Here is a 13,166-nt window from a genome sequence, read left to right on the forward strand (position 1 = left end):
CACAGAGGGGAGGCTGCTGCAGACTTCCCTCTGTGATACACCTCTGAAGATGCCAGCCACAGGTGCAGGCGAAACGTTAGGAACAAGATTTACCAGACCACGGGCCACATTAAGCCCAAAAATTAACCTACCACATACCAAAATAGGGGAAAACATTACTAGCCTTTTTTCTTTTAACTTGAGTGATAATAGAGATTAGAAGTGTGCCAAAGTGGATCCGAACCGAGTAGTTCAAGTTTGCTAGGGGACTCAGATTAGTGTGGCAATCTGAAAGTCTTAAATAAACAAGCGAGGAAATTCCCGGCACAGAGCAGGTAGCTGTGGTTTCCTGCGACACGAGGAGTCGAATGCTCCGGCTCTGTAATACCCGCCTCTTCTCCACTTTTCACAATATGAGGCTGCCTTTTAAATGGTGACGCCAGGCCTTTCTCAAATGACCCCCTCTGAAACCCGCTGAAATCAAGAGGGTTGAAGGTATCGTGTTAGCCCTGATGGAAAACAAGATTCAAAAGCGCTATCTTGTGGGACCTTTCATTGTTTGATTCTGTGGCTCACATCCTGTTTCCAAGGCCACTCTTCCCCGAGTCTTTTAGACATGCCAGAAAATGAAATAAGAAAGAATAATGATAGATCGTGGCACACAATTTTGGATTATTGGGGGAGGGGGATCATGAAGTTTCACTTTCTGGAATATTCCTGTGTTAAAAGGTACACAGAAAATCTACACCGGAAGCAAAGAGAGCAGGTAGAATCTGCCTGTTGGAAATGTTTTGTTTGCATGGAATTTTAACATGAATCCCTTTAGCAGTGAAAATATGACCCTTGATCCATCTGGGTCAGTATTTGTCTACTCAGACTGGCAGCTACTCTCAGGCAAACAGCTTTCAGATCCCCTGTCACCTGTGCCTTTTTTTTTTAACTGGAGATGCCAGGGCCACAGGATCATGTTTTCCTGGCCAGTTGAGCAATGGCCCAATGGCCGGAGTGATGGCGCTCTCAATCTGCCTCCCCTTCCTTTCTTCTTTCTGGAGAGGTAGGAGGGCGCAGTTGCCAGTGTCAATGGGGCAGGAAACAGCTGCTGCCAACCTGACTTCCCCAGCAGGCTGGTCGGTCTAAGTGGGCTTCCCAACTCAGGGGAGAGTGCCTGGCCTTTCCAGAGCTCCCTGGGCTGGGAAGATTCCAGTCAATTGGAGGGAGGAGGGAGTTGTGGCCAAAGAAGGGCCATGGAAGAAGGAAAGCATCTACTGAAGTTCTGTGGATAGCCCCACTGCTTTCAGTATAGAAAATAGATAACTAAGGAGAGGTTACAATAGAGCAGGGGTCCCCAAACTACGGCCCGGGGGCCAAATGTGGCCCCCTGAAGGCATTTATCCGGCCCGCCAGGCATGGCGGCGATGGCTCCATTCATGTGCAGTGGGGGCTAGAGGGAGAGGAGGAACCGGCCCCAACGGCTGTTGATTGCAATTACATGATGGCACCCCCAAATCTCCATGAATTTTCTGACCCAGAGTTGGAAACCTTACACATGGCAACTCCTGCTCCACCCTTCCCTCTCGGCTACTTCATGTGTTGCTCTCAGGCTTTCTGTTCTGCCTCACTCCCATTGGCATCAGCCAGGAGGGCTGGGTAGAATCGCTTCGCTGGATTTGCCAGGAGGAAGGACCCAGGCCAATATACCTGCCGGATCCTGGAGTTCAGATGGAGATGCTTCATTATGGAGAAAGAAGTTCTTGCTTTTTTTTTTTACAGGAGAAGGTATTCCACAGCCTCCCCAACAATATTTGGAGCCCACCCTGTACTTGACATACTTTGGTCACTGTTCTAAAAACAGACCATGACAGAAAGGCTGAAAGGTGAAATCAAACATTTTACAATCATTTGTGCATAGGAATTTGTTCATAGTTTTTTTTAGTCCGGCCCTCCAACAGTCTGAGGGACAGTGAACTGGCCCCCTGTTTAAAAAGTTTGGGGACCCCTGCAATAGAGGTTTGTAAAATTATGCATGGAGTGGAGATAGTTGACAAGGAACTTTTTCTCTTTCTCCCCAATTACTAGAACTTGAGGGCACCCAATTAAGCTGATCAGCAGTAGGTTCAGGACAAACAAGAGGAAATGCTTCTTTACCCAGTGAAGTGTACAAATGTGGAATTTGCTGCTAGAGGGTGTAGTGATGGCCAGGCAAAGATAGACAGATTCATGGAGGACAGGTCTATCAATGGCTGCCAGCTATGGTGACTAAAGGGAGTCTTCACATTCAGAGGCAATAAATCTGTGAATATCAGTGATGGGACACAATATTAGGGGGAGGTCTCAGCCTCTATGCCCTGTGGCTGACTGGACCGCCAGAGGCTGGCCACTCTGGACCACCAGAGGCTGGCCACTCTGTGAGGCAGTTTGCTAGACTAGAGGGATCACTAGTCTGGACTTCTTTATGTTCTTAAGCCTCCTCAGTTTCTTGCCACCTGCTTTGCTTTACTCATACACTCTCTATTCCTTTCCTTAGAGCCACTACTTTCTCCTATACAGATGTGAGTATCTTTTTACAAAGTATTCCGATTTTATACACCACTCATTGGGGGAAATTAATTCAGCTTCACCATCACCAAGGAATGATACAAATTGAGTTACTGGAGAAAAACACACACACATTTTGCCTACATAGAAAAAGGCCACCAAAAAATTCAGATTTGTAGAAAGTGCAAAAATTAGTCATGTATTTTGAAATGTACATTAGCCAAGGCGTAGAGCCCCTACTTTTAATGGTCCCATGGATTTAGTGCAGGAATTTATACATTTCTTCCTCTGAAGCTAGGAACAACCACAGATAAATACCAGTATCCAACCAAAGAATGGCTTTCCAGTTTAAAGACTAACCAAAAGGCCTGCAAAGATGATCCAACTTAAAAAGCATTCAACACAGAAAATCTTTCATTTTAAGTGTAGATATTGTTGATTTCAGTCGTTGTCATCAATTTTACCAGGGTTTCTGTGCTTCTAGAAGTGTCCTGGATAAAATGAGGAAAAAAGAGTTGCGTAACAAAGAACAAGAAAGAATACATCAACAATGAATAGTCATGACCATGAGTAAGGAAGTATAACTTGTGAAAAAGAGTTGACCCATAAGATATACTAATGCGTATAAGATGTCTTTCAAAGGTTGCATACTGATTTTGGCCCAGTTTCAGATTTTGCTAATTAATTGTAACAAAGAAAAAAAATGAAGAGCAAAGCACCGGTAAGCTTTTGATTCAAAATTGAATTGTTTCCGTAGCGTATGGTAAATAAGTGGTGGAGTTTTGATAAATAGCCTTATCAGTGCCTTGGATTGCTGTGCAATGGCTTTTGCACCGAGAACAAAGAGACCTTCTGTGCCGATAATAGTGTCTCCACTCAGAATTGTCATAGCAACAGTTCATATACATGTGCCTGGAGAACCACATGTGCAACATCCCCCGCTTCAGAACAGAAGGGAGAAGCCCGTATAAGAGCCCCTACATGCACAAAGTGGAGCTTGATTGGTAAAGCCACTGTCCCTTTTCAGAAATTATGCAACTGCTGCCAAACCTGCCCAGTCTGTAGAGTTGAAATATACTCGGCTATAGTGGCACTTGTTTAATGAACTAAACCATGAATTCAACTTCCAAAGTATACTTTAGAGGAAGCACAGCTTATGAATAATTAACGATATTTATCTCCCCTTCCTCCAAGATATCAGGGCAGTCAACAACAGCCCTCCTGCCCCATTTCATTGTCAAAACATCCCTGTGGAGTAGGTTGAGATGACAGAAGGTGACAGGCCCAAGGCCACCCAGTGATCTTCATGGCCCAGCAAGCAACTGATCCTCTGTTGTGCTCTTCGTAGTCCAGCGCTGTAACCACTAAGTGGGTCTACTCAGAAGTTAGTCCAATTTAATGGGATTAACTTCCAGGAAAGCATTCTTAGGACTGCAGCCTACATCTAACTTCATTTAAGCAGGAATTTCTCCAGTAGCTGAAGTTTCAGAATGAGTTTCAAAACTTAAAGGCTTTAATAAACCATCCAAACCATCTTTTAGCATTTGAGGCTGGATTGTCATGGAACATTCTTGTCGATAAAAAGGACAGAGCAAAAGTGTCATGTAAATAGGCTGCCTGTATGTATGTGAGCATTTGATCTTAAGACTAGATTTGGGACTAGACGTAAGGTCTGTCACAGAGCCAACAGCAGCTTTCACAAGATACCGCATTGCTTGCTTGCGCTTTCAGTACAATAGTAATAATTGTTTTGTGAGCAAGGCAAAGGAAGCACATTCATAAAACAATTACTAAGATTCCATACTGCACACGTCAACTGGTTAAACAGTGTGTCCCCCTGCCCATGGAACTTTGGCAACTAGTTCTCCAAGAGGGGCTTAGGAATAAATAGGCCGTGTAGGTCCTAGTCTGTCAGGATGTGACAGACAAATAGGCCGTGTAGGTCCTAGTCTGTCAGGATGCGAGAATATGGAACAAAGCCTTACGGTAAATTTTACCATGAGGGCATAATTCATTGCTGCAAATTAAATAATGAAAGGAAGCATCCAATTTACATCAATGTTTGGCTCTAAAACAATCCTTACTATTTTACTAGCCATGAATCATAGCTAGAACCAGCCAGGTCCAGCAACTGCTCAGGAATCGCTGATGGCTAAAGAATCTGCTAAGCCCTACACTGCTGCCTTGTCAGTGCCCCAAAGTGGGGAGGAAGAATTTAGTATCATGAATGTGACAGAAGGAGTATGGTGCTGCTAAAAAAGGCTTTAGGTCTCTTCCAAGATCCACAGAAATGTGAAGCTAAGGCTTCTGGGAAGGCAAAGAAAGGCCTTCCATAAATTGAAACCAAATTTTCCTCACAGCAATTGCTATGGTGTACCACTGACTGTCTGAAAGAAGACCCCATGTACTCCAATCAAGTCTTACCTTAACTAAACTCTTCAGGATTTTGGAAGACAGGACAGGCTTGAAAGCTTCAATTGTAATGATGTCCAGTTTGATGACATCAGTATAACACTGATAAAGTACTGCAGGGATCTGCCACACTTGACAGTAGCTGAGAACTAAGTACAATCAAAGAAAAGAGAAAATGATAGAGAACCAGTAGTACAATGGATAAACAAGGAAAGTGTCCAGTTGATCAGAACCAAAATATTGTTATCCAACCTTTTCATGTCCCCTGGGCTTGTCTACCATGTGCACAGACATCCCTCCAACACCCAAACCTAATTCTAAATTTAATACTTTACATTTAAACATCACCAGCACAAAAATATTAATTGCTGTCTCGATCACATTTAAACCACATCATATCACCCCTAAAAGCCTTGCAAACAAATAAGGTTTCATACTGCTTCCTAGAATTCAGGTGAGTTCAAAAATAGTTGTGTTCTAGAGCATTATTCCATAACCACATGGCTACAGATGAAAAGGCCCTCTCCTTGGTGTAAAGATTACTTCTCACAAAGTAGAGGCACAGAGCAGAATTCTGTCAGAGCACTGGGGGTGAAGTACAGATTTAATCTAGGAAGAAACTCTGAATTTAAGTTGAGTCAAGAATGGCTTTTACAGTCAAGAGTCAAGAATGGCTCTTACAGTCAAACTCCACACCTTGAACTAGTCCTGAAAGCAAATTGTTAGCTAATTTTGCACTGGTCAAATACATTCCTATCTGTAGCACTCTAAACCTCCAGGGGCTTCTGGGCCAACTTCAAGAGCAGCCACCTGTAGAGTGCACTGCAGTAATCCTAGAGGCCAGGATGATTGTGAGAAGATTCTGGGATTTTATTCATGGATGTTGTGAAGAAACACCATCTGCCCAAGACTTCACCCTAGTATTGCAGTTATTGTGACTTCACTCTATACGTGCACAAAGATCCAGCTGCAAACTCACTGCCGGCAAAAAGGAGGGAGCTGAAGGAAGGGACCATCAACCTCTAAATACATAACACTCAAGGTTATGTGTCTGACTCCAACTGCAATGGTTTAAAACCCATGTCCTATTAGTATGTTACACCCAGAAGGGACAGAGAAGCAAAACAGCCAAATTGCTGGAATATAAATTCTGCCTTGTGGCTGTAAGTTCATCCTAGAAAGGGCAGGAAGAAGGCCTTTTCTCAGGTCCAGTTTCAGATGGCTGGGGGGCAGCCAAAGCATGGCCTCTGATGATTATTGGAGTGAGCAGGTAGGTTTGTAAGGGAGAAGACAGTCCTTAAGGTATTTCATACCCAGGCCATTCAGGGCTGTAAAGGTCAATATCAGCACCTTGAATTGAACCCAGAAGCACTGGAAACCTATGTAGGTTGAATAAGATGGAATGATATAGGACTTGACTTTGGAGCACAAGTCATGGTAGACGAAGCTTATACTTAGGGACTCTGCTGGTTCCCATGCATCAAGGGACAATGGAAAGGAGTCCAAAGCAGGACATCAAAGGTTATTGAACTTTATCCCACTGCAGCTTCAAGTTAAACTAGCTTGTCCTAATTAAACAACGTTCAGGATAAGTTCCAAGTGCAGGGAAAAGGGATTATGTGTCTTCATCTTTTCTTTATTTCTTTTCTCAGACAAAAATGCTTGAACAGACCATGTATATTCTTTTGATTAATGTATTAAACTTCATTATATTTGGAATACTCCAACAGCCCAATCCGAAGGGCCAAGGACAAATGGGTCTATGGGGCTAGTGTGAGCTTGCACTGGTGTGTTTGGCCACCCTGCCGGTACATTTGGCAAATGAACCGGCAGAATGTGCAAACTGGGAGACGAGAGTATCGTGGACCTTGGTGGTGCCCGCCCTGGAAGGGAGGCTGGTCTTCAGAGCTGTGTTGGCATCCAGGAGGATGCTGGTGTGGCTTGGGGTGTACCAGGGGAGTTCCCTGGGGTAGAGCTGACATCAGTCGGCTTCCACCTGGTTTTTGCTCCAGGAACTTGGGGCCTCAGAGTTACACCACCCTTTTCAGGCAACAGGGGGCATTCAGGCAGCTAGGGATATTGTCTTTTCCCCTGCTCCCTGTTCCACCTAAAAGCCCTCTGAAGGCAGGGGGCAGAATGGCAGAGGTGCCATCCCCAGCTGCCTTGGACTTTGGATGGGGCTACCCATCTCATCTCTTGGAAATTTTGGTCTTGCCATTTGAAGTGTGGTAACAAGAGGGGGCAGCAAAAAGCTCACCATGCCTAGAGCATGATAGTTTAGAACTGTAATAAGATGGGCCTTACAATCACCCATAGGAGTGGAACAGGAGGTTAGCTAGAGCCTCTACAGGTATAAAATGCTAGATGGAGATAATAAGTCACTAGTGGTGGTAGGTGACACCTGGTTTGTTATTGGGGTCCCAACCCGAAGGAACAGGGAAGGGCACAAAAGCCTATTCCTTCAAAGATATCTTTGCTGTATTAGATGGAACTGAAACAAAGCACTCCTGTCTTTTTGTGCTAGAGAAAAAAATGAGAAAAATAAATTAAAGTTATTACATACCTGCTGCAGGGAGATCCTGTACAATATTTGGTTGTTCTAGAAGTGAGCAACAGACGTTATCTTTGAACTGTTTTGTTTTTAATGCTTTCAGAAAAGGAGAAGAAAGTATTGAAGTTGATTCAGATGTTTTATAATCTGTAACGGAGGATGTTGAAAGAACAGCTACTTGCAAATCTGTCTTCTGCATGCATCCAAAAACCTAGAATGCAAATTCTAAATCTCAGCATTAAGGAGATGGAAAATAACTGCAATGGTGCTAATGGCTATGTCATAAGAGCTTCCAGTATGATCAGAGATATATATATATATGCAAATAAAGTTTATCAATTGGATTGGGAAAATAAATCACAATAGTTCTACGACATTGCTAGAGTTAATGTGAATTAGTATGGTACAATTCACAGTACTACCACAGTGATTTTTCAACTGTCCTGACTTATTGTGAACTGGTATAGGGCAGTACCCTGATCTGGATGGCCCATGCTAGCCCAAACATCTCAGATCTTGGAAACTAAGGCCCTTTCTGCACACACACGGATCCGAGCCTCCGCCGGCATAATTTATGCCAGCGGAGGCTCAGGGGCCGTTCGCATGTCATTCGCATGCTAGAGGCCGTTCGCACGGCACTTCCCCCTCAGCCGGAGAGGTGGCTCCAAACGGAGCGGCCTCCGGTCGCCAGCCTCCACTCACCGTCCCGTCCTTCATCGCTCTAGAGGGCTGCAGGGACCTGCCCACGGTGCCTTCTGACTTCCAGGGGTCGGAGGGCAGCGTGGGCGGGGCTCTGCAGCCCTCCAGAGCGACGAAGGACAGGACGGTGAAGGGAGGGAGAAAGCAGCGTCTTCCCACTGGTGCTGTTCGCACCGCGCCGATGGGAAGACGGTGCTTTAGAAAAACCTCGCTAGTTTTGCGAGATTAATAGGAGCAGCTTCACACTGCTCCCGGGCGGCCAGGACGGCGCTGCTGAAATGCAGCAGCGCCTCCTGGGCAAACAGCCACACAGGGATGGCGTTTTTGCCGTCCCTGGGCCACTGTAAATCGCCCGTGCGGAAAGGGCCTAAGTGGGGTCAGCCCTGGTCATTTGGATGGGAGATCATCAAGGGTCACTACTCAGAGATAGGCAAGGGCAAACCACTTCTGGTCATCCCTTCCCCTGAAAAACCTACAGGGTTGTCATAAGTTAGCTGCTACTGGGTGGTGCTTTCCACCACCACCGCATACTGCAGAGCTGTGAACTGAGATCCCAGTTCTAGCCTGCCATAAGGTGGCCTTAGACAAGTTACTCTCTCTGTATCTTAGTCCTCTCATTTGCAATGAGGACAATAGTTCTGGCCTACCTTTCAGAATTGTTGTAAAGATTGCAATATAATACATGTGAAACACTGAAATTGCTATGGAAGTGTACAGACTGAACAATAATAATATTCTATGAACAGTACCAATAATGATGGACACCCTGATACTGGGGGAGGTGAAAGGAAAAGGAATGAGTGAATCCATCTTGAAATCAAGCATACTTTTTTTTGCACATACTCCTGAAAGACTGATTCCCCCCTACCTTTTCAAGCCACTGAAATTGCTGATCCTCAGCCACAAAACAAGTACACTGGCACAACAAAACCTGTTTAAACATAATAGAAATAAATACTTCAGATGCTACATGTTAAAGTGTTGTGAAGCTCTAAATCACATAATTTTGACAAGTTTCACTATAGAGGCATTCACAAAAATCACCCATTTCTGTAAGTCTCTTTATCATGGGTACCTGGTAAGAATGAGAAGAGGCAATACCTCCATAGCAGAATATCTGCTGTATCCCAGGATTACAAGGAAACTTCATATGCAGAACTTGAACGGTGGGACTATTTACACATATAAGAGATATGACTTACTGTAGGATCTGAAATCAACCGATAAAACAAACAGAAAGAATCTGTTGGCAGGACATTGGTTGTGTTTGATGTTCTGCACCATTCATTCCACAGCTTGACAGATCCAACTACTTCCCAGTCTCCAGAATTCAAAACAAATGAAGACAAGAATGCTGCGAATAAAGCCAGATTTGCTCTTAACACTGGAACAATTGTTACATGCATAAGTTCTGTCAAACTGCAACCAACTGATGAAAGAGGCTTTCAAAGCAAGTGAGAAACAGAGGCGGTTTGCCATTGCTTTCCTCTGCAGAGACTTTCTTGACTGCTGAGATCAGGCTATACCATGCCTCCTTCCCACCCATGAACATACTAGAAATCACATATCTTTAGACAACCTTAGCAAAGCAATGCATAACATAATGTAAAAGTTATTTAAACTACCTGTGACATATCAAAGTTGACAAAAGACTTTCACTGTGGCAGATTCTGCATGGGCCAAAAACAGCAGTGTGAAAACAGTGTGAAAATGGTGTAAAATGATTTAAAACGGTGTAAAAGGGTTTACACCGTTTTCACACCGCTGTTTTTGGCCCATGCGGAATCCGCCTGTGATTTAACACTGAAATAAAATACAAACAACTCCATGATCTGCACTGCTTACCTGCTGCATTGTGTCCTATACCCAGTATGAACTTTGAGCAAGGAAACAGATGATTTGAAGAATTTCCTGTAGATGGAGTGAATGCTGTGTTCCAGAGAATATGGACTTCCCTGAGGATAAGAAACAAAACAAAAACAAATGGTAATACTCTGAACAAAATATGGACTAAGTAATTAAAGTAGGCTAAATATAAACAAGGTTCACAGCAGCACCACTGATCAAGCAGCTCTAATGCCTCTTGCAATTGGGCAAGAGGCATAAGCTATAAATCAAACTGACAAATTACCTGAGATGATGAACCTAAGGGGATCTGTCCTTCTTCCATGTCCAGAAGGGAAGGATGAAAGCAACAGACACAAGGAACTGCTGACTGTCATTCCAAGCCAAGCTCCCACACAACCCCCTTTTATTGGGACTCGGGTCCTGCTTGAGAGTGCACCATCCGACTCTGATGCAGGAGTTTTTCACTGTGAGGGAAAAGCACTTTGCACACATTCCTCGTGGGCCAAAAAACAGCAGTGTGAAAACGGTGTGCAATGGTTTAAAACGGTATAAGAGGGTTTACACCGTTTTCACACCGCTGTTTTTGGCCCATGCGGAATCCGCCTGTCAGAGGCGCCACAATGATCACGGGCCCCACGGTATCAAACAAACCCTGTTTTCGGATTGAGCCTCGCCTCCTTGGCCGCTCTGTTCTACCCCCGGCTTGCCTTTTCTTCTCGAGCTCTATGCGAATCTCCCGATCCTCCGGCGCTTCTTCTCGCGCCACCGTCCCCTCCTCCTCCTCGTCATCGTCCACCCCAGTTCGGGATGGTGCCGCCACAACCTCCCCAAAGAAGGTGGCCATCCCCTTCTCGGTCTGCGCAGCTTGCCGCTCTCGCAGCCCGCTCAGTCCACACAGCCCGCTCAGTCGTTTTCTTCCGGGTTACTGCGCGTGGCTCTGCAGGGATTACTGGCGGTCCCGACGCTCTCCACGAGCATGCTCAAACACAGCGCTGCTTGCCTTGGCTGACCCCTGTTGATATTCTATGGACGGGCAGTTTTTCACTTTTCGGGCGTGAAACTCTAACATTTAAAAGCTAATGCTGCAATCCTACATGCATTCTTGTTTGGGAATAAGCCCAGTTGGATTCAACAGGGCTTGCTTTGGTGAAGCGCGCACCAGAAGGGCTGCATAGCTGACATAGGCTGAGTAGAATGCGGTACAGCTAGAGCTGATGAAAGTTTGAGATTTTTTTTTTTATTGCTATAGTGAGAAAAAGTATTTGCAGTTTTCAAGCGCTGGTATGAGTTAGTAACAGTATGGCTGAAGTTGTCTTTGTGTTTCGTGAAGATGTTTGTTACTGCTTTAAGAAATGTGCACGCTGAAGGCAGTGAGTAAGACAATCTCATCGTAAGATCAGCATGAGTATACAAACAGCCCGCATTTGAACCAGTTAAAGCAGCACATTTTAAAGCGAACAAAAGAGCAGATGCCAGATGGAACAAAGATTTTTAAAGGTAGTTATGGGGAGAATAAGTAATTGAATAAAATATAAGCTAGTTGAAACAAAAGGTATGGTGCCGAATGTAAAGGTATGGGTGGGGATGGTTTGAAACATAAAAATAGAATCATCACATTGTACATTATATCCTTTTCAGTTGGATACCGTTAATTGCTATAATTAAAATATTTATAATTTTTATGCTGTTTGTACTTCAGATTGTCCTAAAACAAACCAAAAGTAAGTGCATGCAAGGGTTTTTGTTTACTTTAAGAAAGGTAGAAGAACAATATAAATAATTTCTGTTGTAATACTTGTATAATTTGTTCTTTGCACAGGTACTTTGGCCAAGCTAAAGTGTGAATCATGAGGTCAAACCCAACCTGCGGGTTGACTAGCCAGGTACCTTATTGTGGAATACAAGGTTACATATATTTGAGTCATTGTGACTCAAATAGTGTATTTATGATTGTGTGTTTACGATTAAGCACATAAGCAGAGATTGCATTTAAACATATGAGTTGGAAACAAGAAAATATAGACATAAATTTGTTATATTGACCTCTGTCGAAAGAAATTATGAAATACAAGCAGCTATTCCGCCAGTAAAGCTACTAGATGCAGATTTTTGATGATTACTGACTTCAGGTGCATCTACCCAATTGAACTAAAATTGGGGACAGAACAGGATGAAAGATTGAGCTTTATGTCCAGTATTGTCCTTGCAATATTCCTGGATTTCCCACAAGGTTGCCTCATGCAAGTTCCTCTATGCTGGGTACTGATCACTGCCGACATATACCTGATTATATTAAATTTACTCAACTGTAAACTGTAGAGAAACATTTTAATTATTTAAAATTGCACAATGATTTATTATTATGATTGACAAAGTATATTTTATTTCAGTTTTTAAAATATGCTATTTTTTGCTGTAGCTACTCCTATCCACAAATATAATTCCAAATGAATTAGAGCTTGTATAGCCTTCATTTTATCATGTCAACCATGTGGACATATTAAAAACAACACTGCTATATGTCCTGTTTTCATCTGCCCCCCCCCCTTACCTTTTTCTGCCGGCGAAGCAGCCAAAGCTTTTTCAGCCGACTGCTTTGCCTGCTGAAAAAAAGCGTGGCTGGGGCGTGGGGGAGGGGGGAAATGGGAGGGGTCGACCCCACCCCACCCCTCCCACTTAACTTTTTCTGCCAGCAAGCCGGCTGAAAAACCAGCCTGGCTGGGCCATGGAAAAGGTGGGAGAGGGAGGGGCAATTTCTGCCCCTCAGGTGCGCGCCCGATGTGTGGCGCACCCCCCCCCTGCTATCTTCATTGTCACTCACATGCTAATGGGCGGATCCCACACACACATGTAAATCTAGCTTGCTGATTGCACCCTTTACTTTTTAACAGACAATGGTTCTTTTCCCCACCCTGAACACTCCAACAGGTATATATACTCCACTTGCTTTCTTACTATCAGATCCTCTGAAGATACCATCTACAGATGCAGGCAAAACATCAGGAGAGAATGCTGCTAGAACACAGCCATACAGCCCGGAAACCACACAGCACCCCAGTGATTCTGGCCATGAAAGCCTTCAACAATACAAGAAAAGTATTATTTACTATGGTATTTTGACTGTGGTGTCCACATTGCCATT

The 13,166-nt window shown here is 44.1% G+C and overlaps 1 protein-coding gene across 1 annotated transcript; it reads right to left on the reverse strand.

Moving 5' to 3' along the window:
* Positions 1-2,832: 2,832 nt before the first annotated feature.
* PSMG1 (proteasome assembly chaperone 1) lies at positions 2,833-10,954 on the reverse strand. Its single transcript, XM_048486785.1, has 7 exons — positions 10,732-10,954; positions 10,022-10,131; positions 9,379-9,530; positions 9,045-9,107; positions 7,490-7,688; positions 4,939-5,075; positions 2,833-3,005 (listed from the first exon to the last, which is right to left on the reverse strand). The coding sequence occupies exons 1-7, from the start codon at positions 10,866-10,868 to the stop codon at positions 2,934-2,936; spliced, it is 870 nt and encodes a 289-aa protein (XP_048342742.1). The 5' UTR covers positions 10,869-10,954; the 3' UTR covers positions 2,833-2,933.
* Between the last annotated feature and the right edge of the window lie 2,212 nt (positions 10,955-13,166).

Source organism: Sphaerodactylus townsendi, linkage group LG02, assembly GCF_021028975.2.
Source record: "Sphaerodactylus townsendi isolate TG3544 linkage group LG02, MPM_Stown_v2.3, whole genome shotgun sequence".
In the NCBI taxonomy this organism is placed as follows: Eukaryota; Metazoa; Chordata; class Lepidosauria; order Squamata; family Sphaerodactylidae; genus Sphaerodactylus; species Sphaerodactylus townsendi.